The sequence below is a fragment of the Artibeus jamaicensis genome, unplaced genomic scaffold (assembly GCF_021234435.1).
Source record: "Artibeus jamaicensis isolate MK-2021 breed Jamaican fruit bat unplaced genomic scaffold, CSHL_Jam_final scaffold_1964, whole genome shotgun sequence".
NCBI lineage: Eukaryota > Metazoa > Chordata > Mammalia > Chiroptera > Phyllostomidae > Artibeus > Artibeus jamaicensis.
The window spans coordinates 32,713,392-32,734,788 of record NW_026522030.1 but is presented as its reverse complement, the minus strand read 5'-3'; the positions used below and the strand labels follow the sequence as shown (position 1 = coordinate 32,734,788).

At 42.3% G+C, this 21,397-nt stretch overlaps 1 protein-coding gene across 4 annotated transcripts in view; it reads left to right on the top strand.

The window, feature by feature from the left end:
• Positions 1-21,397, top strand: part of PCSK5 (proprotein convertase subtilisin/kexin type 5) — a 419,085-nt gene that overhangs the window by 33,749 nt on the left and 363,939 nt on the right. For 3 of the 4 annotated variants that reach the window (XM_053656428.1, XM_053656427.1, XM_053656430.1), the window contains exon 2: positions 7,482-7,586. In XM_053656428.1, coding sequence (XP_053512403.1) covers positions 7,482-7,586 — 105 coding nt within the window. Of the gene's footprint in view, positions 1-7,481; positions 7,587-21,397 lie in introns of those variants that run through there. The other variant, XM_053656429.1, reaches the window with a different exon arrangement.

Below are 21,397 nucleotides of genomic sequence, written 5' to 3'. Positions count from 1 at the left end.
CATGTGCTTATTGGTCATCTGTATATCTTATTTTGTAATATGTCCATTTAGAATTTTGTCCACTGAAGATGTTTGTAGGTTTAAGGTAAATAACTTTTCAAAAAGGAGTACAGAATTTGGAGACATCTGTAAATTGGAGAGGGCAAGAAGGAAAACAAGGCAGACAAGCAGCCCAAGAAAACTGACATTGAGGTGGCCACAGTGCCTGTGACCTTGGCACTTTATAACCAGGGTGACTAAATGTCCCAGTTTTCCTGGGACTGCCCAGGTACAGCAATAAAAAGTCCTGAGTCTCTGGAAACACGCCCTTCCTGGGCGAGCTGGCATGGTCGCTGTACCGACCTCTATACAGAATTAGCACACTCTGTGCCTGGAGTTGTGAGACTGGTGATGGTTTTAGCTGCAAGCCAGGAGGGACTGTTGGTGGTTCATAGACTCTGAAAGGCCGCGCAGCTCTTCGTAAAGGGCAAAGCCAGGGCTAAATGTGGGTCTTCTTGCTCCCAGCGCTCTGCTCAGAAGACACCAGGTTACTTTTTAGATAAGAATTTAGATAAGAATTTAGAATGCAGGAAAGGTTCCCCCCAGCTGCCAGAGGGAAAGAAAAAAACAAACCTCCAATGATTGTTTTTTGAAATTACATGCAGTATGGACTTATTCATTTGGCTGAAATTTTAATTTTCTGTAGTTGTCCTGGAAAGAACTAAGACATAGAGTCTTACCAATCATTTACATCTTAGTATAAAATAGCTTATAAAAAAAAAAAAGCCTTACCTGAGAACATGATTTGGTTGGGGAAGGGCAGTAATAGGAAAAGTTTGGCTGTAAGGCTGAGAGGCTACTACTAAAGAAGAAAGAGCACAAACACTTGACAGATTGGGGGTGAAAGGTGAAATTCATCAACTTCGTACTGTGAATGGAATTGTGTCCCTAGGCAGGGCAGAGTGTTTGTGGGTCATCACACAGAAAAGGAGCTTGAGAGCCAAGAGGGAGGGAATTATTCTCCTTCCTCTATGTGGTGTTAAGGACAAAGTTGAACTTTGATGTATTTGCTATTGATTTTATACTTCATATATGCTGACAGTTCCTGATTTATTTATAGTGTCCGTATGTTAGTTATATACTCTTCCTTGTTTCAGCCCCTGCTGCTCTTGCACAACATGTAAACACAGTCATCCTTGGTTTTGCATTACCCCGGAGAAGCTGGATGGAATGCCTGCTTGTAGATAATACGACTGCTCTGTTTTCATACACTGTCTTGCTTTTGAGTAACTCCTAACATGTTATGACATTTTTCTTCTTTATGTTTATTAAATGCCCTCAGCATGCTCAGTGCTCTTGAAAGAATATGAAAGACACAATTCTTGCCAATGAGAGACATGCATATTAATAGATGAGATACATAAACATGCTTTTAAATATATATGAAATCCTGGGAGGTGACAGATTATTTTGTTTGGATGAGGTGGAATAATTGAACTAATGCACACTACTCTTTACTTCTTGTCTTGCCAGCAAAACAAAACAAAACAAAGCAAAGCACAAAGATGTCTCAGCTTCCGAGCTTCAGAACCATAAGCCTGGAAGAATTGGTACTTCAGTTAAGGCAGAATTGAACCATTTTTGACAAAATGCACTTTATTTCTAAGATTCTTACGCCAAAGATTTTTGAACTACATAGAGCTCTAATGTTTGTCATTTTAGCGATTCAAGGAGTCTGATTTTCATATCATTCATTCATCAGTCTTTTCTCTGAAACTACTATGTGTCAGGGCGTGTACTAGGAGCTGGGAACAAAAATGGTGAATAGAACAGATATGTCCCTGCCTCACTGGAGCGTGCAGGTGGGACACACGAAACAGGTAATTGTACTAACCAAAGCAAAGTACCGTGACTTGGGAGGTGACGTGGTAATGGAACCCAGCCTCTTCTGGGGAGTTTTGAATACATCCTACCTGAAGTAAGACACAGAGGATGAGGAAGAGGAAGCGAGGTGGAGAGGGTGGAGGTAAGCAGGGTTCCGCAGACAGAGGCAGCACCTGCCACGACACAGCCCCGGAAGTGACAAAAGGCAACTGTGGCTGGGGCCCCCGAGTGCTGGGAGCGGGTCTGATGGGCAGGGAGGCTGGGCCAGGTCACGCAGGCCCTGGAGGTCGGAGGAGGATGACAATGGTCTTTATTCAATGTGTTCAGTAAAGCATATGGAATAGTTCCTAGTGCCACCTAAATGTTGACATGGTGTTATGATTCTGATTTACTTTTACAAGTATATTGATAAATCATATTAAATGTTAACTATTACTATTTAAGAGCAAAGGAAAGCCACTAAAGGGTTTTAGGCACAGGGATGACACGTGCCATAGCCAAATTTTGTAACCGTGTTCTGGCTATTGGGTGGAAGGCAGATGTGAGAGCAGAATGGGGTGCCGATGGCTCTGAGAAGGTGAAGCAAGGGTGTAGGCATCCAACAGGAGGTCAGGACAGACCCATCCAGCAGCCTGTGGCTCACTGGTGCAGGCGGTACTTAACTTGGAGGATCTCTAAGTCGTACAAGATTGTGTAAATGCATAGCTAATTTTTCAGAAGTTCTGACCTCTTCAGTTTTTGATATGCAAGGGAGCCTAAAATGGAATCTATTACGACTTGGCCTACTTTGCAAGGCATTCAGTATAGGCTATTAAATAGCTCGTAGAATCAATCGGGAGGGCCAAGCTTTCCGAAAGGGCCCCCGAAGCCATGCCCCAGAATGGGCCTCCACAAGGGCCTCCATTGAGGCCTCTGCCTCAGTCAGGAAACCGAGGGATGGGGAAGCTACCCTTTGTAGCTCTTCTCCAATCTCTTACCAGCAGAACAGGATGTATAAACGGATGCTCAGAAAGCAAGCAACCAGACACTGAGACCTGTGCCACAACTACCGTTACACACGCCGCCAAGAGTGTCCTATGATGCTGTACAAGCCTGCCTTTGAATGATAGAAGCTTGGTCATGTTCAGAACCCTAGCTTCACTGAGTTTGGCTTTGAGCTCTGCAGCATGGGAAGATTCACCAGAAGGATGTTGGAATGTGTCTTTTGAGCCCATCCATAGGATGCACCATGAAACTTAACTAAATTCACTCTGATGCTAGATATTCAGTACAGATTTACATTTTACCACCTCTTAACACTAGCCTTACAGATTTGGGCACTGTCAGGGCCTCAGTAGCCTTGTATATAAAATTGGAAGTATTGACATGTATCTTCTAAGGCTCTTGGAAGAATGAAGTTAAATGTGATAACCTGCAAAAGAGCAGTAAGATGCCTGGCATAAGGTTGGCATTCAGTAAATGAGACATCAGTCAATCAGTGGGCACTGTTCCATAACTCCGTACAGGATGCATAATCCCCTAAAGGTGGAGGCGTGGTGGGCTCACAGCTATTGGGAGTGAGTAGCCTGAGTAGATGTGGCCCGTGTGCCAGTCTCATTGAGCTTTAGGAGCGTGTCTGCCCCTGGAGAAGTAGGTGGGCTTGGTGTTTGTGCCGTGTCATTCCTGTGTTGGTATTATTTCTTTCATTGTAATTAGTTTCATTTAAAAAATAATGGTGGCACATAAAAAATGAAAAGAAAGTTGTTGTTTTCATTTTCTTAAGTGTCCTTCCTGAAGTATCCTGTGCATAGAAGCATAAATGTACAGTAGAGTCTTCTTCCTTTCTCCTACGAAAATTAGGTCAGATTACATACCCATTTTGCACATTTATTTATTTATGACTGCATGGGAGGTCAACTCATTTTTAGCGCACATAGAACTAATCACCTATTGATGGCAGATAGTTGTTTGCATTTTTATTTTCTTGCTTTTACAAAATTTGCTCTAATATCCATTCTTGTACTGGGTTGGCCAACAAGTCTGTATGGTTATTTTCTATAAAATAAAAGACACGGTTTTCATTTTCACCAATAAGTTGATTGATTTGGATATTTTGAGTATGTCCGCTGTCTCCCACATGGCATAATGTTGATGTTCTCAGTGAATGTCTCGATTTGATTGCTGTCAACCTCAGCTGGTCTACCCGACTGCGGAGCCTTGTCCTGTGAGAAATCAGCAGCATGAAACTTCACGAACCACTTTTGACACATGTGATCAGTCATAGTACCTTCTCTAGACACTGCACAAAGCTTTTGTGTGTGTGCTTCAGTTGCATTTTTACCTTTCTTGAAATAATAAAACATAATATGCTGAAAATGTTGCTTATTTTCTTCCACCTTCAACATTAAAATGGCTACACCCAAATTCACCAATATTGATAAGTTTTATTTTCTAAACGCATGCTGATATGCCAGCTGTCTGTCACAATATAATCTAACAAAGTTTTTTTCAAATGAAGTTAAAGACAACTAAGTGCTAGTAGAGCATCTTACAGGGGAAAAAATAACAAAAAGCAAACTTTTTGGCCAACCCAGTACATAAGTGACTGTATTTGTGGAGTACATTTTTAGATGTGGGAAGGGTGAGTCAAAGGTTAGTTACTGTGTGTCATTTGACTGACGTGACCAACTTACCCTCACAGCCCTGGTCCCAGGTCGTGCTCTTTACCAACCATGTGTAAGCCGCGTTCGTGCCTGCTTCCCTGCCGATAGCATGTCACCAGCTCTTTTGACTTTTGCCAATGAAATAAGGGAAGTGGAGAGGTGATACCAGGGTAGGTCAAGAGGAACTGTAACTAAGGAATAGGCGGGACGGATAGAGGGTAAGAGGCAACATTTATAAGGGAACCATTTACTAGGTACCAGGCAATGACTGACCAGGCAGTTCAGAGATTACTGGAGTCAGTCCTTATAACAACACTCGCCCATAGGTATTATTATCCCCCATTTGATGCCTGGCCTCTGTCCACTATCCCTCCTGTGCTCTTTTTTCACATTTGAGGGAGCCATGGCCCAAAGAGTGTGCGTAACGTACCCAAGATCCCAGAGCAAGCTAAGTCAGGGCAAAGGTTCTGTTTTCTATTTTTCTAGATGCTACATCATGCTGTGGTTCCAGTTTGTACCAATGAGGCTACAAAGGATCTGAATATGCCATAGTTTGTCCGGTATAATGCATACTTTTTTTGCTCAAAATTTTGACGGAAAAGTAATGCACATTGTATATGAGTGGTACTACTTCCATATCTATATAAATGTTTTTAAATCTTTTATTTATGCTTATGTGTTAAAAGTATAACTCTAGAAAGCAATGATGATAACTATATGAAAAATACTACCCTTGAATATGATCATCGGTTTTACTTCTAGATATAAATATATACAAAATTGAATTAAAAAATTAAAACAGAAGATTTTTTCCCTGAAAGTTTGTGCCAGAAATGTGGGTGAGCATTATATATGGGAGCACATTAGACACGGCAAAATACAGTATCTTCAGGGTGTATTTTGTCCATAGTTTGAGCTTAATACAGTTGAATTTCCTCATTTCTTATAATCAGTGAGGTTCCATGATATTTGAGTGGACATGACTTTAAACACACTGGCAATGGGTTTTGTGCAAAGTTCTTCCTCAGTGATTCTAAGTTCTTTTCCATAAGAACTACTGTTTTCCCCAAGGAGCACTCTTGTCAAAACACTAAACTTTGGGGGCTTTTAATACTTTCTTATAAAGTATTACATGTCCCCTTGAATTCTGCCCTTTGTCCTCTGGAATCTTAACATCAGCCCGTCAGTCTCTCCTGGAAACCTGGTTGGAGATGGGGCGGGCAGTGGTGAGTTTTCCCCGATGTTGGCTGCTGTTTCAGAGTCCAGGGCCACTGAGATTAGAGGTTCCCGCTGGGATTTCCGTGTCTTTGTTCCATATTTGTGTTCAGAGTCCAGGATCTCTTCTGTGTACATGCAGGCAGTTTCCACTTGAATAAAAAATGTGAGTGTGAGACTTCAGACCTTCAAATTTAATGAGGATTAGGGACGTTCAATTAGCGCATCAAGTCCCTGTGGGGAGATAACTCTTAAATGGCGCAGAAATTAGGTTGATCACCCTTATCAGGAGAGATGGGCAATGACTGAGAATGCGACGGAAATAGGAGAATAAGAAACCAACATTTTATCTGGAAAAACTAAAGTGGGCCAGGGATTTTTTTTTCAATTTTCGAATTGTCCCCATTGGAAAACATCCCAACGATGGTCACATGCTGTTAGGGCAAAGTCATGGTGTTCTGGAGAAAGGTCTGCTTGATGTATTATTGTATTTGCCCAAAGCAAGGAAAGGGTCAGTATCAAGGAAGGGAATTTGAGAGCTGCAGGGATCTTAGAAATAAACTAGCCCAAAGTCCAATGTTACAGAAATGGAAACTGAGACGTATAAAATATGTGATTTAGCCAAGAAGATGCCTCTGGGGAATGGTGGCTGGACCCCAAAGCACACTCTCCTGTCTTGATTCATTGTAATTGTTCGATTTCCATTATGTGATCACATTTCATGTGATCTTGGAAGATCACAAATCTTCCAAGAGAATGCAATGGTTTGGGGTTTTGTTCATTTGTTTTCCTAAAGTGGACAGGGACTTACTTTCAAAGCTACCCTAAACAAAAGTCACTGTTTTGTACTGAAGAAGGGAGTAGCCCTGACTTGTGTGGCTCAGTTGGTTGAGCATCGTTTCTCAAACTGAGAGGCTGCCAGTCCAATTTTAGTCCTGGGTTGTGTGTTCAGTTCCCAGTCGGGGCACGTAGGAGAGGCAACTGATCGATTTTTCAATGTTTCTCTCCCTCTCTTTCTCCCTCCCTCCCTCCCCTTCTCTCTAAAAACAAATAAATAAAATAGTTTAAAAGAGAGGGAGAACAGGGTACACAAATAAGAAGCCTAATTTGTTAAAGAAGTGGTTGAGATGAATTGGATTGAATGATTTTTAAACAGGAAGCTTAGTTGATTAGTAGAAGGTATGATCTTGGTTTTGTTTCTGAAGTGGCCATTCAACTTTTAGTTGTGCAGTAAATGAAAAAAATGCTATGTATTTATACTGTCTACTGAAGTCAGGAAACAAACAGAATAGTGTTTTCTTTGTGAATGATCAACTGCTTGGGACTTGTTTCAAATAAATGATATAAATAATCTAACAAGGTCCTTCACTGTACATTTCTCAGAGCAAACAGAATATAGTGTGTTTTTATAACCAGATAGCTATTTGACTTTTTCTCTTTCCCACATTTGGATATAGATTGATATAGAATTACTTAAAATGCTGCATATAAATTAAACATTAAGAGGGAGCTATGGAGAGACTTAGTCACCCCATTAGAATCTTCAGTTCTGCAGTCACCGCCTCAAGGACACTCCACTTCATATCGCGTGTCCTCCCTTTGGAAAGTGATCGCCAAGGTTCAAGTAACATTTAAGCAGAGCAGGCAACTGCATAATTTATGGGCCTTTTTCTGTTTGGTGTTGTTATTTTAATGAAAAACAGGAAAACAAGACTCCTCATACATGAACTCTCTTTTGTTCTTTCCCTCCCGTCTTTGCAGATCGGGGCCCTGAAGGACTATTACCACTTCTACCACAGCAGGACGATTAAAAGGTCAGTTCTCTCGAGCAGAGGAACCCACAGTTTCATTTCAATGGAACCAAAGGTAAGAAGAACCAGCTGGGTGGGGACCAACAGGCCCAGCTTCTGCATTTTTCATTGGTAATGTCACACTGGGAACTGATGACCAGTATGAAGGCTCAAATTTCAAGGGTTGTCATACTATCCTTGGCCAGGATCTTTGCTTTCTCTTCAGACAAAAATAGGCAATGGCTTGATTTTTTTTTTCAAGTGCCATTATTATTCTAGTTGTAGAGCAGCCCGAGTATATTGTAAGTATGGGTTCTCATGGAGAAATGAGAAGGGATGTGTGTAAGAGAGATAGAGGTTGAGAAGTATCGAAATACTAAGTACACAACACACTCTTACCTACCTATTTACATACAGACCTGAGGCTCTATCTGAACTGATGAGAGGGGTCTCCTCCAAATCCCTTTGGTCAGCCCTTAGGTCACCATGAATCCTCACAGTTTCAGCTGGCTTTGAGACAGCCATGCCCAGACTAGACCGTATCTGGGGCAACAGCGATGCTGAGCACAGTGAGGACAGGAGCCGGCTCCTGCCCTTGGGGCTCATCAGGCATCTTTCTTCCACGTTATCTTTGCATTCAGCCCATTTGGGTTTTCCAGACAACATATCCCTGGGAGAACCTAGGAGGAGATAGGATATGTCCAAGTCCTCCCACTCCATTTTCGAGAAATGGAACAGCTTTAAACTGGGCGGTAGGCAGCTGGAGAGTGTTAGGGAGTAATGGACTACTCACTGGAAAGTGGAACTCTGAGGGAAGTTAAATATCTGTCCTTACTAAGTTAGAGGAGGGGCCTGAGTTGGGCAGAGAACTATTTGGCCTCCCAGGTATGGCCTTTAAATAGAAAGAGTGGCTGTCCCAACCCACCTCAGTTCCACTGTGGGCTTGCTTTATTATTTACTGATGAGGGAGGGATAGTTCTCCCCATTATGATTTGGGTTTGCCATAGGAGCCTATTTTCACATAAAGTGGTGAACAAGTCCCTGCCAGTGAGCATAGAAGTCCCACCTAGAGATTCTTGAAAATTTGTATTCCTTTTTTAAAGCAACAAGGTCCCTATTTGAATTAACGTGCAAATCAGTTTTACATTTTGGAGCCCTGCACTCTGTTGTTTACCTTGGTTCACCTTATTTGATTTTTTTCTGGAATATTATCACACAATATTCATGATTGTGAAATAGCATCTTGGTGGTGGTTAGAAAAAGCCCATCTGCCATGGGCCCCAGTTTTCTGTAGTTTGCAGGAACTTCCCCGAATACTTCCACTCTGGTGGCCAGTGGATTGTAATTCCTCCCCCTTCATCTCTCTTCACAATTAAATGTTTTTGGAAAAGCGGTCTGTTATGATGTCCTTGAATTAGCTAAGCTTTTGAAGCAAAGTCATGTTTTTTATGTTAAGTAACTTTTTTGAAGCTTTCTGGAACTTTGATAGTAATTAAAAGGATTCCAACTCCAGACCTCCTTCAATGTGAATTTGAAGAAACCAAGCACTAGTTGGTTTGGGAAGTAAGAACAGAATGTAAGGAGATACTATACTGTACACCTGATGAAGGATTTACTGAATGTGGAGCTATCGGATCCTTACCGTTATCTGAGGGATCTGGGTCTTAATTTCTTCTTATCTCAGCACATTGAATAGCTTACGTGGGATCCAGTAGAGTCCTTGGATGCTGGGACACGCAGTGCCTGGAATGTGTGCCCTTCCTCACCCAGTCCAGAGGAGCAGGGTCGCTTCAGGCCAGCCCTAGGGGACATGTTCAGTTCCCTTTGCTCCTCAATAAAAAGAGCAACCCAGGGAAGAACCATATCGGACTCTTCATTCTGATGCCTCCTGCCCCTCATTCACAGCCAGCCATTTATATAAGAGGGTCACAATGCTACCAACTTTGTAGCTAGAGTACCGCAGATTGGGGTTTGCCCACACTATTCAGATATTTCTATTCATTAAATCTGTTCGTTCATTCATTGGCCATATCTTGAGGCCCTAGTATAAGTCAAGTCCTGTGTTAGGCCCTGGACATCTGGAGATAAAGCAGTATCTCCCTCGGGAGCTCACTGCAGGGTCTCCCGCAGCAGCTTCCAGGGAGACCCAGGACATTACAGTGCTTCTCAGTGCTGGGGGCAGGGCGCAGGGGAGATGGGGTCCACCACGTTCCTTCTCCTTCACCAGCGCCTTCCTCAAAAAGCTGAGACCCACTTGGGGTTTTTTTTTTCCTTTTTAATTCTGAAAAAACTTTCTGCTTACCGAGAAGTTGCAAAAAATGTTATGAAGCATCCCTATATGCTCTTCCTAGATTCCTCAAATGTAGACATTTAAATTGTGCCATATTGACTTGATTATATTCTCTCTGTTCTATTTACACACACACATGTGTGCATACGTATATATATGTGTAGATATATATGAATATACATTTTCCTCCGAAAACTTGGAAGCAAATTATAGACATGATGCCCTGTTAACTTTAAATGTTTCACTGCATATTTACTAAACCCAGGAACATTCTTTATATAACCAGAAGTACCACAGTTAATGCTCTGATAGAAATCTGGATATTAACATCAATATTATCTAACCAACAGATTTTATGCAAATTTTGCCAATTGTCTCTTTTCTCAGCCAGGATCACATTTAGTTTTCATTTTGCCTGAGTGACCTTTGTATACTCAGTCAGCCTTCCTTCTGTTTTTATTTCTTTTTCTTTCATGAGCTATGACTTCTTCGAGGATTCCAAGCCAGTTATGTCCTAGCCTGTTGAATCAGACGATTAGGTTCAGGTTTAGCCAGGACGCCGGGGAAGGGCTGTGTCCTTCTCAGTGAGTAAGATCAGGAGGAGCCTGGTGTCGATTGGTTTTTCACTCGTGATCTTCACTTTGGTCACTTGGTTTTCTTTTTTAAGATGACTGTTTCCCCCTTCCTAATTAATTGTATTAAGTGTTTTATAGGCAGGTACTTTGAGACTCTGCAAATTTCCACAGGCTGACTTTGTGTTCTTCACTCCCAGCCACCCACTGGGGATGTAAAGCAAGTGTCAGAAAACTGGCTTCTTAGGCAGGTCTCCTCTTCTTTAATCGTGGGTGTGTGTGTGTGCGTGTGTGACTTAGGGGGATGGGACCCTATGGAGTGGCTTGGTGGGAAAAACTGGTGACGTGTGGAGCTGTTTTTGGTCACCATTTTCTCAAGAAATGGAAAACACACACTAAACAGATTCTGGCTTTTACTTGTTGTAGTAAATGGCATGGCTCCTCCCCCCCCACCTTTGTTTTACTTAGAGGGTCCTAAAGAAGGGAATCCACAGCTAACATTGTAAGAGCAGCCCTCCTTTGCTAAGAAAGCGCTGATTGGATGGAGCACATGATCCAGCAGAGCAAGAATAGCTTGCTTCCCGGATGTGAACATTATGTTATGAGTAGCTTCTGAGATGCCAGAGATTCACACGCATCGAAGATAGCATCACTGGTACAGAGAGGACAGTTTTGCAGGTAATGCTGGTACAACACTATAGCGGTCGGCCCCGTGAGTCTTACAGTTTTCTTATCTATACAATCTTTCTTTTTACCTGACTAACTTTTCCCCAAGAGACCTAAGCTAAGTTCCAGAAACAATAGTCTTGAGTTAATATGCTCAGACGCCTCTCACTAATCTGTTTAGAAATCTTTACCCGCTCTGTGGCATTTTGGTCGAGGAGGGTGTTACCCATCTGTGTGTTCTGGAATGGAAGTTCGTTACAGCTCTTTAAGCTGCCCATGCAGACCTGGGTGGGGGTGGAGGAGGTGATTTTCTTTCATTATCCTTCTCACCCAGAACAACTAAATATCCTATTACAGTGGGCTCTTTAAAACAAAACAAAACAAAACAGAAGCTGCCATGAAGGTCGGCTCCTGTGTCCTATCCATGAGCAGTTATATAAGCACAGCTGCTTCTGAGCATTAGATTTATCTCGAAGGTTCTGGCTTTCCAACCTCTTTTCCAAAGTATTTTCTGTCTTCAAATCCACTTACAGGCTTTCCCCCTAATCTAGGATAGAATCATGCCCTGCTGTGGGATCGCAGATGGACGCCTCTCCTATCTTGTTTCTTTTTAAAGTTCTTCTTCAGTCGACTTGCCTCATCACATGGGTGGGAATGGCTGTGTATCCCAATTATGAAAAAAACTGTACATACAATATTATTTATTACAGAATCATAGGCTCCTTAGAATTAGAATAACCTCTTTGCTATCCAGTGCTAGCATACTCTCCATCACATGCCTAACAGGAATTTTTTTCAGGTCTGGCAAGCGCGGCCAGTGACAAAGTGTACCGTACCAGACAAGGCAAACATTTCTATAATGCAAGAGATTTAACTCGTTGAGTTATAATCTGCCTGTATCTTCTATCCATTGGATCCACTTTTGCTATCCAGGCTTAGGTGTAACAGCTCTGTAAATATTTGAAGCCCCTCACTTGTTCTCCTCGAGTAGCAATTATCCCTCAGTATGTGTGGGTCAGAATTACCTGCACGGCTTTAACTGCCGCAGCTATGGCCTGTTTGTTACATTTATACATAAACCTTTTCCTCTACAGAGAATTTTAAGGCAGAACATTTGTGGAATGACAAATAAAGGGGTGTAGAAAAAGAACAGGAGGAGAGAAGTGAGAGAAGTGGAGGTAGTTATCAGGATCAGAGGAAATCAGACTTGTGAAAGAAGAAAGGGAAGTTCAAGTTCCTCACTAGTCCAGGTTACTACCTATTGTGCCAAAGATTTGATTTTCAGATGACTGGGGTTTCCCTTTTTGCCTCAGGAGTGAAGGACGTGGGATGGACGGAGTACGGGAGTACTTCACTTTACAAAGCAGTCGTGTTCCTGAAAAGTTGTGCAAATCCACTTCTTATCAGGCAGATCCCCATGAATTCACTTTGTAATTTCAGAATGATTTCATCCTCCACTGCTGATTGATCTGTGGAGACAACCAGTACATTAGTTCATTTCTTTTTCTTAACACCGAGATAAGCCATTTGGACCTTTGGAGGTAAAGAAGCCTTATCTAGTTGGACACAAATGCTCAGACAGTCTTCCCTGGCTCCCGTGCAGGAGTTGCAGCCATGCTTTTATACTAATCCAGTTCCGCTTGGCCGGATGCAGCTGCAAATTCTGTTTCGCCCTGACTTCCTCTCACCCCACCTGCCCTCATTCCAGCCTGTGCTCCTGGGGGCTGCTTTCTTCAGCAGGTTAATTTTCTGCTCTTCGGTTTTAATGTGATAAAAGCTTAATGGTTGGACTTTGTTTTGTGAAGTGCGGTTTTATAATGTAACATTCCAGGGCTTATGCTCATCCAGCCCCTGGGAGGACCCTGGTGTGTTGAGGGATGAGAGAGGCTGTGTTGCCCCAGGCAGGCACCTGAGGCTTTGTGTTCTATGTATGTCATCACTGGGTGAGTGTACACTTGCCTCTCAGCACTGCACCGGTAAACGAAAGTAGTTACCACATACCTCAAATTCTTCTGGAAGCAGTGTGGGCTTGGAGCTGATGACGAGCAGAAAGAACATGGCCATGGTGGCCGAGGGGCTGGATGGGAGAGTCTCTTTTGTTCCAGTCTCTCTTTACCCCCTTTTTACCAGCTATGAAATGCACCTATTACAATTTTCTGTCTTTAGCTTTTGATAGGATTTCTGGATCTTCAAAAACCCCACTTGAATGCATAGATGACTGGGTGAAGCATTTTAGCCATAAGTTAGCAACTTTTGATATGTTTGTGGTAGCGAGATAGCTAGGGGTGTGGGAGGGATAGGAGGAGGTGCGGGTTCCACCACTGTCTTCACCTCCCCTTTGTTTCTGTCTAGTTCCCAACCTCCCAGTTGTCCAAAACCAGAGTCCATTGGTCCACTGCTGGGTTATCTGATGGGAAAGTTTGGGTCGTGACTCAAATCCCTTATAGTCAGTAATGAATTTTTAAAAAAATTCTCAGCTACTTTGGAAAGGTTGCCAAATCTTTAGTAGAGAGCTCTTAGCACTACTTCATTTTGAAAGGTAATAAACCCACATGCCCACAGTGAGGGTGTGGATAACAAGAATGAGTGACATGGGGCAGATACAAAATAGCTGGGCACATGGGAGAGTACAGCGCCTTTCATGGGTGTGAAGGGAGAGATGCCACTCAGCTGTCCCTGTTGTCGTCCTGCGGGCAGGCTGAATCAGCGTTCCCCACTCAAAAGAACCGGCACATGTGGGTTTTTACAGAACATTGCCCAATTTTAAGTGTTATGAGTAATTAGAAAATTTTAAAATATTTGTGTGGACTTAAGAAAACACATCTGAGGGGAATCCCGGTTTGTGCCCCTTGAGGTGGCTGTGTCGGGAGAAAGGAAGATGCAGGAAGCGGATGTCAGCACTTGCGTACCTTTCCTTGGTCCTCCCTTTACCTGTCACCTGTTTGGAGGGGCCCAGATGTGACCCTTCTCTGGGGCCTAGTCTCCCAACTGAAGTACAGATGTCATGTAGGAGAAAATAATAGGCTCAGGTTATTTAAGTTCTGAAATGAAAGCTGCTGTGGGTAAAGAGAAGGTGGAGGAGCTCCTTGCAACCTTTTTTTAATGTTTTGTCCAGTTTTCCACTGACACCTGTCACTGCGCTGAGACAGTCTTAACCGAGAGTGAAGGTCGGAGGAGACAGGATGAAGTCCAAGGACAAGTGGCCATGGGAAAAGAAGAAGAGGGATTCCATGGGGGAGGGAGAGATTATGGGTTTTACATGTTACTTTGGCCACTTGAAGGAAAGGTGCTACATGTAAAAGCTTTGTTATTTGTTTAGTTTATTTAATACCTTTAAGGTGTCAAAGTATAAAGAAGTAGGTGCTAGATCTAGAAAATGTAGGGTAGTGACAACATTCTAAATTTCTAGATAGGGTTTGTGTTCCTTTGGATTACTTACAACAGAAAACCATACACTGAGTGGTTTGTAAACAACAGGAGTTTATTTCTCATAAATTTGGAGTCTAGGAAGTGCAAGAGCAAGTCGCTGGCTGATTTGGTATCTGGTGAGCACCTGCTTCCTGGTTCGCATGCAGGTGGTGGTTTTTGTGGTTCAAATTTCCACGGTGGAAGGAGCAGGGGAGCTCCGATCCCATTCAAGGGGGCTCCACGCTCATGACCCAATCACCACGAAAGCCCCGCCTCCCATACCATCCCATGAGGGGTTAGGTTTCAGTGTCTGAGTTTTGGAGGAATACAAACATTCAGCAGGTCTTAAGAAGGGAATTTTGGAACCACAGGTCCTATTGAACCTTTAGGGAAATTAGAATAAAATAAGTAAGTAAACCTAGTGAATAAGTGAGAACAGCAAAGGATAAAAAAAACAGCAACAACAAAACCCAAAACCGTGTTGCCTCATTTTGAAGAGACATTATACTGATTCATGTATTTATTGTAATTAATGCAAGGGTAAATAAGAAAGCCAATTAAAGCATCAGCATTCAAAAGGTCTGATTTGTTAATAATGTTGTGGGCTTTGTTTCTCTGCCCAATTCTGCCAAATGTCAGTCAATTCTTACAACATGAAAGGAGACAGTACAGCGCAGCGGAAAGAACTTTTGGATTTTGGTTCCTGCTGTGGTCTCTGAAGGGTGAGCACTTAACTAGTCTGTCAGTCGAGTCTTCTTCCATTTGACTTATAATTGTTCATGCATGGGCTTAGAGCAATATATGCCATAGTATAGTCAAATGAATTACATATATGTAAAGATCAAAAGTATAGGTTAAATTCTTAAAACAAAATAGTAAGTGGCTATTATTAAAATGATGTTATAAACCTATACACACCAATAAGAAAGGTGTCTAAAATAACATGTAAAGTAAAAAAAGCAATATAAAAAGAACATATGTGTTCCCATTTATGTTTAAAAAACCTATGTATATATGTGTGGTTGTATGCAGGACAGGTTTGGAAGGATATGCAAGCACATTTAAAAACTCTTAATTACCTTTCCACACCATATGATTTTTTACAAAACTATTTGTAATTTAACTGCTTTTGTTGATGTCAACAGTGCTTTGGTATCTCAAATCCAGTGGATACAACTCTTTCTCACCTGACTCTACCTTTTACTTGACATGGTGGTCGGTCGGTCATTTTGTTCTTAAAAAATGACTCTCTCCATTTTCTGAGACCACATTCTCCCATTTTTTTTTCCTGCCTCTCTTGCACCTTTTGTCTTCGTTGATGGCACCTCCTCCGCCTCACCTGTAAAGGTTGGAAAGCCCAGGGCTCACCATTTTCCTGGTGTCCTTGCTTTAAATTTGTGCCTCCTTCTCTCGCATACCTTACTTTCTCTAATCAGATGTCTAGTAAGCATCTATAACAAAACAAGAGGTATACAATACTTTCCATTTTCTATTTATCACCCTGGCCATCAAGCCTTTTCCTTCCCCATAAAAAGTACTATGATTTATCCAATTGCTGAAGCCAAGATTAGAACCCTTTGAAGCCTTGATTCTCACCCTCTTCCTTATTTCTCCACGTGGAACCAGCAAGAGATCCTGCTGGGTTCACCACAAACTTTATCTCAAAGCTGTGAATCTGCGGACCTTCTTGTCCGGCTCAGCCACCAGCCTGGTTAATCCGCCGTCAACTCTGACCTCATCTGCAGCAGCTGCCTGCATTTCCTCTGCACGGCAATTCTGCACACAGAGTGAGCTTCTTACCATATAAAAAGATCAAGTCTTTCAATGGCTTTCCATTGACTTTAAAGTAGAAAATCCATTTTTTTCTTAATGATATTCTGGGGCCAACACGACCTGGCCTTTTCCTATCTCCTTTATTTAGTCTGATTCCCTCCATTTTGCTTATTTCACTCAGCCACAGTGGTCTCTTTCTATCTCTTGAAACTAATTTTTTTCCTGTGTTCTCTTTGCCTGGAATGTATTGTACTTCCTTTGGTTTTTGAAGGGTAGATATCGTCTCAGTCATCACCCATCAAAGCACATGTCACATCCTTTAAAGAAACTTCTACAGTCACCTTTGCTAACTAAAACAGAACCTTCATGTCATCTGCCCAGCTACTTTAACATGTTACTTTTATCTTGGTTGCCTGTCTGAATTCAGAGCCACAGTGTGTCTTTATTTGGTTGTTGTTCGTCTTTCCCACCCAGGATCTACACTCACTAGGGGCCAGAGCTCCACAAATCCTGTTAACTGTGGTATTGCCTTGACTTTGAGTAGTATCTGAGCCATAGAAGACCTCCAGTAGAGGCATGAGTGAATTAATAAACAAATGAGTGATATTTTTAAAAATAATTTTATAGGAGATTAAATGATGAAGGCAATAATGAAACTAGCAACTATAGTTTTCTCTTAATTCCCTTTGAACATAAGTCATTCTGTGGTGACATGCGCAGTACTGTCTCGTTTGTGTGAGGACATGGGAGCAGCCAGCTGGAGAGACACTGCGTGACCCAATGAAAGACGTACATACTGGACTGGATGCTTGGATTCTGGTCTCGGCTTCACTCCTCATTGGGCTTACTTCACTTATAAAACCATGGGGCCGGTGAACTATTTCTTAATGTTTCTTGCAATCCATTAATTCTCATCCCGAACCAATGTCACTTGCAATTTTACTGTTGGTCCAAGTTGCCCAGCAGATGTGCCCTTTTTACATTCTCTGTTCTCCTGTCTTTTCAAACTTCCTTCTTGTACCTTCTGCCTACAACTTAGAATGTAAGTTGTATGTATATTCAGTTCTCCCTCTAGACGCCGTTTTGCCTGAGAGAGCCGGTTTTGCAGTTAGACTTGAGGTTAACCTGGTCGTTCTTGAAACAGATACAGACTTTACCGACTCAGCAATGCTCGTGATAAATAGGGAACAAGTAATATTGCTGCCTTGTTTTCACAGTACATGCCTCTCACAGACACAGGAGTTGGTAATGACACCCGTAATTACTATTACTGATGTGCATGAATTCCAGAAGGCAGTTCTGAATAGCAAAAAAAAGTTTTTCAGAAACAACAGAGCAACAAAAGGCCTGGCTGTGGAAATTAGAAAGTAGAAATACAGTTGGAGGGTGGGGATGCTGGTGGAAGTGGGACACAGAGGAGGCCAGAACTAAAGTCAGATGGGATCAGAGATGGACCCAACTAATGAGAGTTTTTAGTGGATATGTATAGATTTTTTAATCCATTGGCAAAGTTAAGCAAGCATTTTCATGTCTGAGTTTGTCAGGTTGCCATCTTTCCTCCCCCCCCTCCAAAAAAAAAAGTACAAAAGAGCTCTGAGTGAGAGGGTGGGTAAACCGGACAGTGTCCTGGGGGCACTTCTGCTGGGCCCAGTTTGCTCTCAATGGAATCTTACAATAATGTCCCTTAAGGTGTGGACGTGCTTTGCAGACTCATCCCTTGGACCAGCCAGAAGCCCTTTTTCAACCTGTTTATCCACAGAGAGAAAATGATAAAAATGGAGACTTTCTTGAAGGATTGGGGAGAAAATGGATTCATTCCTTAAAGTAGGGAAAACTAAAATCTCCCAGGAATGAAGTAGCACGAGAGAGAGATCTGGAATTCAACATTCATTTGCTGGCTTTCTCCTTGGATAATTTCGAATGTTTACTGCATATATAAGGTACCGAGCTAGCCACCAGCTGATAAGGCTAATAAAAAAGCAAACCTAGTCATTGCCCTCACAGATCTTACCACCTAGTCAAATGTAAAGTCCAGGCCCAAAGCAAAAAATACCGAAACTTTGTTCAGCCTCAGTTCCTAGGTGTGTTATGTGATGTTCAGTTTGTTCTGATTTTTGGTGACCCTGTGAACGGGCGATGTCCAGGTTGCCGTCCACAGCGGCCCTGCTCAGCTCCTGCGGACTCCTGCCTGTGACTTCTTTTATGGAATCAGTTCATCTCACATGTGGTCTTCCTCTCTTCTTACTGTCTTCTGTTGTCTCCAGCATCACTGTTTTCCGAAGAACCCTGCCTTCTCACGATGCTGTGCCCGAAGTAGGGCAGCTTTGGTTTTGTCATTTCTGCCTCTAGCAAAGTTCAGGCTCCATTTACTCAAAAACCCACTCGTTTGTCTTTCTGGTGTATCCATAGAGCTCTCCTCCAATACCACGTTTCAAGTAAATTTTTTATCAGCCTTCTTCCTCACCACCCAACTTCCACGTCTCTGTGTCATGACTGGGAATGGGAGGGTGTGGATGGTCTTAGCCCTGGTCTCTAATGCCACATCTTCGCTCTTGAACTTCCCTGATTCTTCCCTGATTCCTGAACTTCCCTGATCCATCGCTGCCTTTCCTAGTGTCAGCTTCCTCTCTTCTTCTTGGCTTCTTGTCGCCATTTGAACTGATGGCTGAACCAAGGGAGGAAGAATCTTTAACAGTTTCAGTGTCTTTATTGATAATTAGTTTCTATACCTATACCCAGGGTTAGCAACACTGTAAAGCCGAGACTTTTAAAGGTATCAATTAACATTTTTTAAAAAGCTTTTCACTAACATATCTCAAGTTTATAGTTATACCCATGACTGTGAGATAAAAGAATGAAGGTTTAGTACAAGCATGTCCCAAATACTGCATGGGACAATTTATAAGATATTATTTGTTTTTGTGAAATACAAATTTAACTGAGTATCCTGTGTTATTGGTAAGTCTGATAACCCTAATTTATACCTAAATCATTTTGAGATAAGAATTAGGAAAAAACATACCGGTGCTGGGACATTGGAACAGGTGGTGAGGCATGGCTGAGGGAGAAGACTGACCCAAGTCCTAGGATCCTACAACAATAGGAAGTCAGGAGGGTTCCCACGTTCCCTACACTGTGAAGTACTCCTTGGAGGCATTATCAGCAAGAAGGAACCTGTACGGAATAATCGTCATTTATTTTATCACATGTGAATGTTGGGACATTTAGATTGGCTTCCAAGCATATAACAGTATCCGTAATCCAGCTGTTAAGTGCTCCTCACCCATGGAAATTGCTTCTTTGTCGTTTGGTAGAAAGACAGACTTTCAACCTCTTGTAGGACATCTCCTTAACTACTACTGCTGCTACCATTTCTTCCTCCTCTTCCCCTTCCTTTCCTCCCCTTCTCCTCCTCTTCCCCCCTCACTCTCCTCTTCCTGTCCTTCCTCCTCCTGCTCTTCTTCTTCCTCCTCTTCCTCTTTCTCCTCTTCTTGTCTTTTTAAATTGAACTACGATGAACTATAACATCATATTACTTTCAGGTGTACAATAATGATTCGATATTTGTATAGCTTACAAAATGATCACCACAATGAGTTCTAGTTAATACCCATCATCGTATGTAGTTAAAATTTATTTCTCGTGATGAGAACTTTTAAGATCTACTCTTGACAACTTTTAAATATGCAATACAGTATTGTTAACTGTAGTCACCACGCTCTACTTACACTGTCCTTGATTCCAAGAGACAAAGCCAACCTGACCCTCAGACCTCTATAATGGGGTGTGTGAGTTGGAGACGGGCGTGGGGAGAGGCACTACAGCTAAGCTGGGAGCTGCCACACCAAGGACATTTTAAATGAAAGCATCTATTTAGCAGCCTTCTGACTGGCAGTCAGCTTTCAGATTGAATGCTTATGGGCAGAGCAACACGATTTGAAGATCTGTAGATTCCGGAACTACTGTAAGTGGGGCCATTGTAGTGGTGCCCCTTCACCAGAGAACATTCCAACTCCATAGGCATAAGTTCTAACCAGTAGTTAGTATTAACTGATTATTGCAGGGTCGGAAGTCCAGCCTGGCACTGATTCAGAGAGGGCTTTATTACCCCAGAGGGCAAAGGCTCCATGTATAGTCCCCAGAGAAGATAACGAGATGAGTCATCTGTACACAAAGCTGGCTCTTTCTGACTTCAAGACGAAAGCTCAGACCTTGGGGAACACTGAGATTACGCCACTGGCAATGCAGATAGCGCCCCCTATGTGCCAGTTCCAGCACCTGCACTGTGAGTTAACACAGCACGAAGCCATTCGGTGGGGGGCCGCCTTCTCTCATGAGCAGTGGATACGGTGGCCCGTGCACAACCTGGTGTGTCTGGTTCAGGCTGGTAGCTGAACAAACCCTACGAAGTGGTAGGCACAGCTCTGCATTTGTGGGTAATTTCCAAGCTTTCAGTCTGAATAAAATGTGATATGACTGGAAAAGGATAGTCATAGGACGATGATACCTTGCACCTTTCTAAAGAGTTAAGGGCATATGGTTTTTATTAAGTACTCTGAAATCTTCATTGTATTTTGTATATATTTTAATTATATTTGATTTCCTCAGCATTTCATTAAAATAGTTCTCAAACATATAGCCAAATTTAGGAACTGAAAGTGAATACCACAGTACTTACCACCTAGAGCCTACCATTAACATTTACATACTTCCTTGATTACATATCTGTGAATCCACCAATCTTTATTCACCTATTAATCCATCTAATTTCTTGTTGCATTTCAAGCCAAATTACAGACATCAGTCCATTCCCTCTCCCTCTCTCTATTAATGACATGTGTGTCATTAATGCATTTGTTCTCAGTGTTTTCTTTTGGTGTAAAATTCACATAGAACAAAACTCACACGTGTAAAACATATAGTCCTTGAGTTTTGACAAACGCACACACATGGGACTGCTTTCAAGATACAGATCACTCCCATCTCCCTCAAGGGTCCCTCAAGCCCCTTCCCAGTTGGTCTTCTCCACCCAGAGGCAGTCACTGTTTTACTTTTTCTGCCATAAACTAGCTTTGAAGGGCTTAGTTTGTTGCTTAAGGTATAATATACACAGAGTAAAATTTGTCCTTTATGATGTACAGTTCAGTTAGTGTGTAACCCCCGCCACGATCAAGGCAT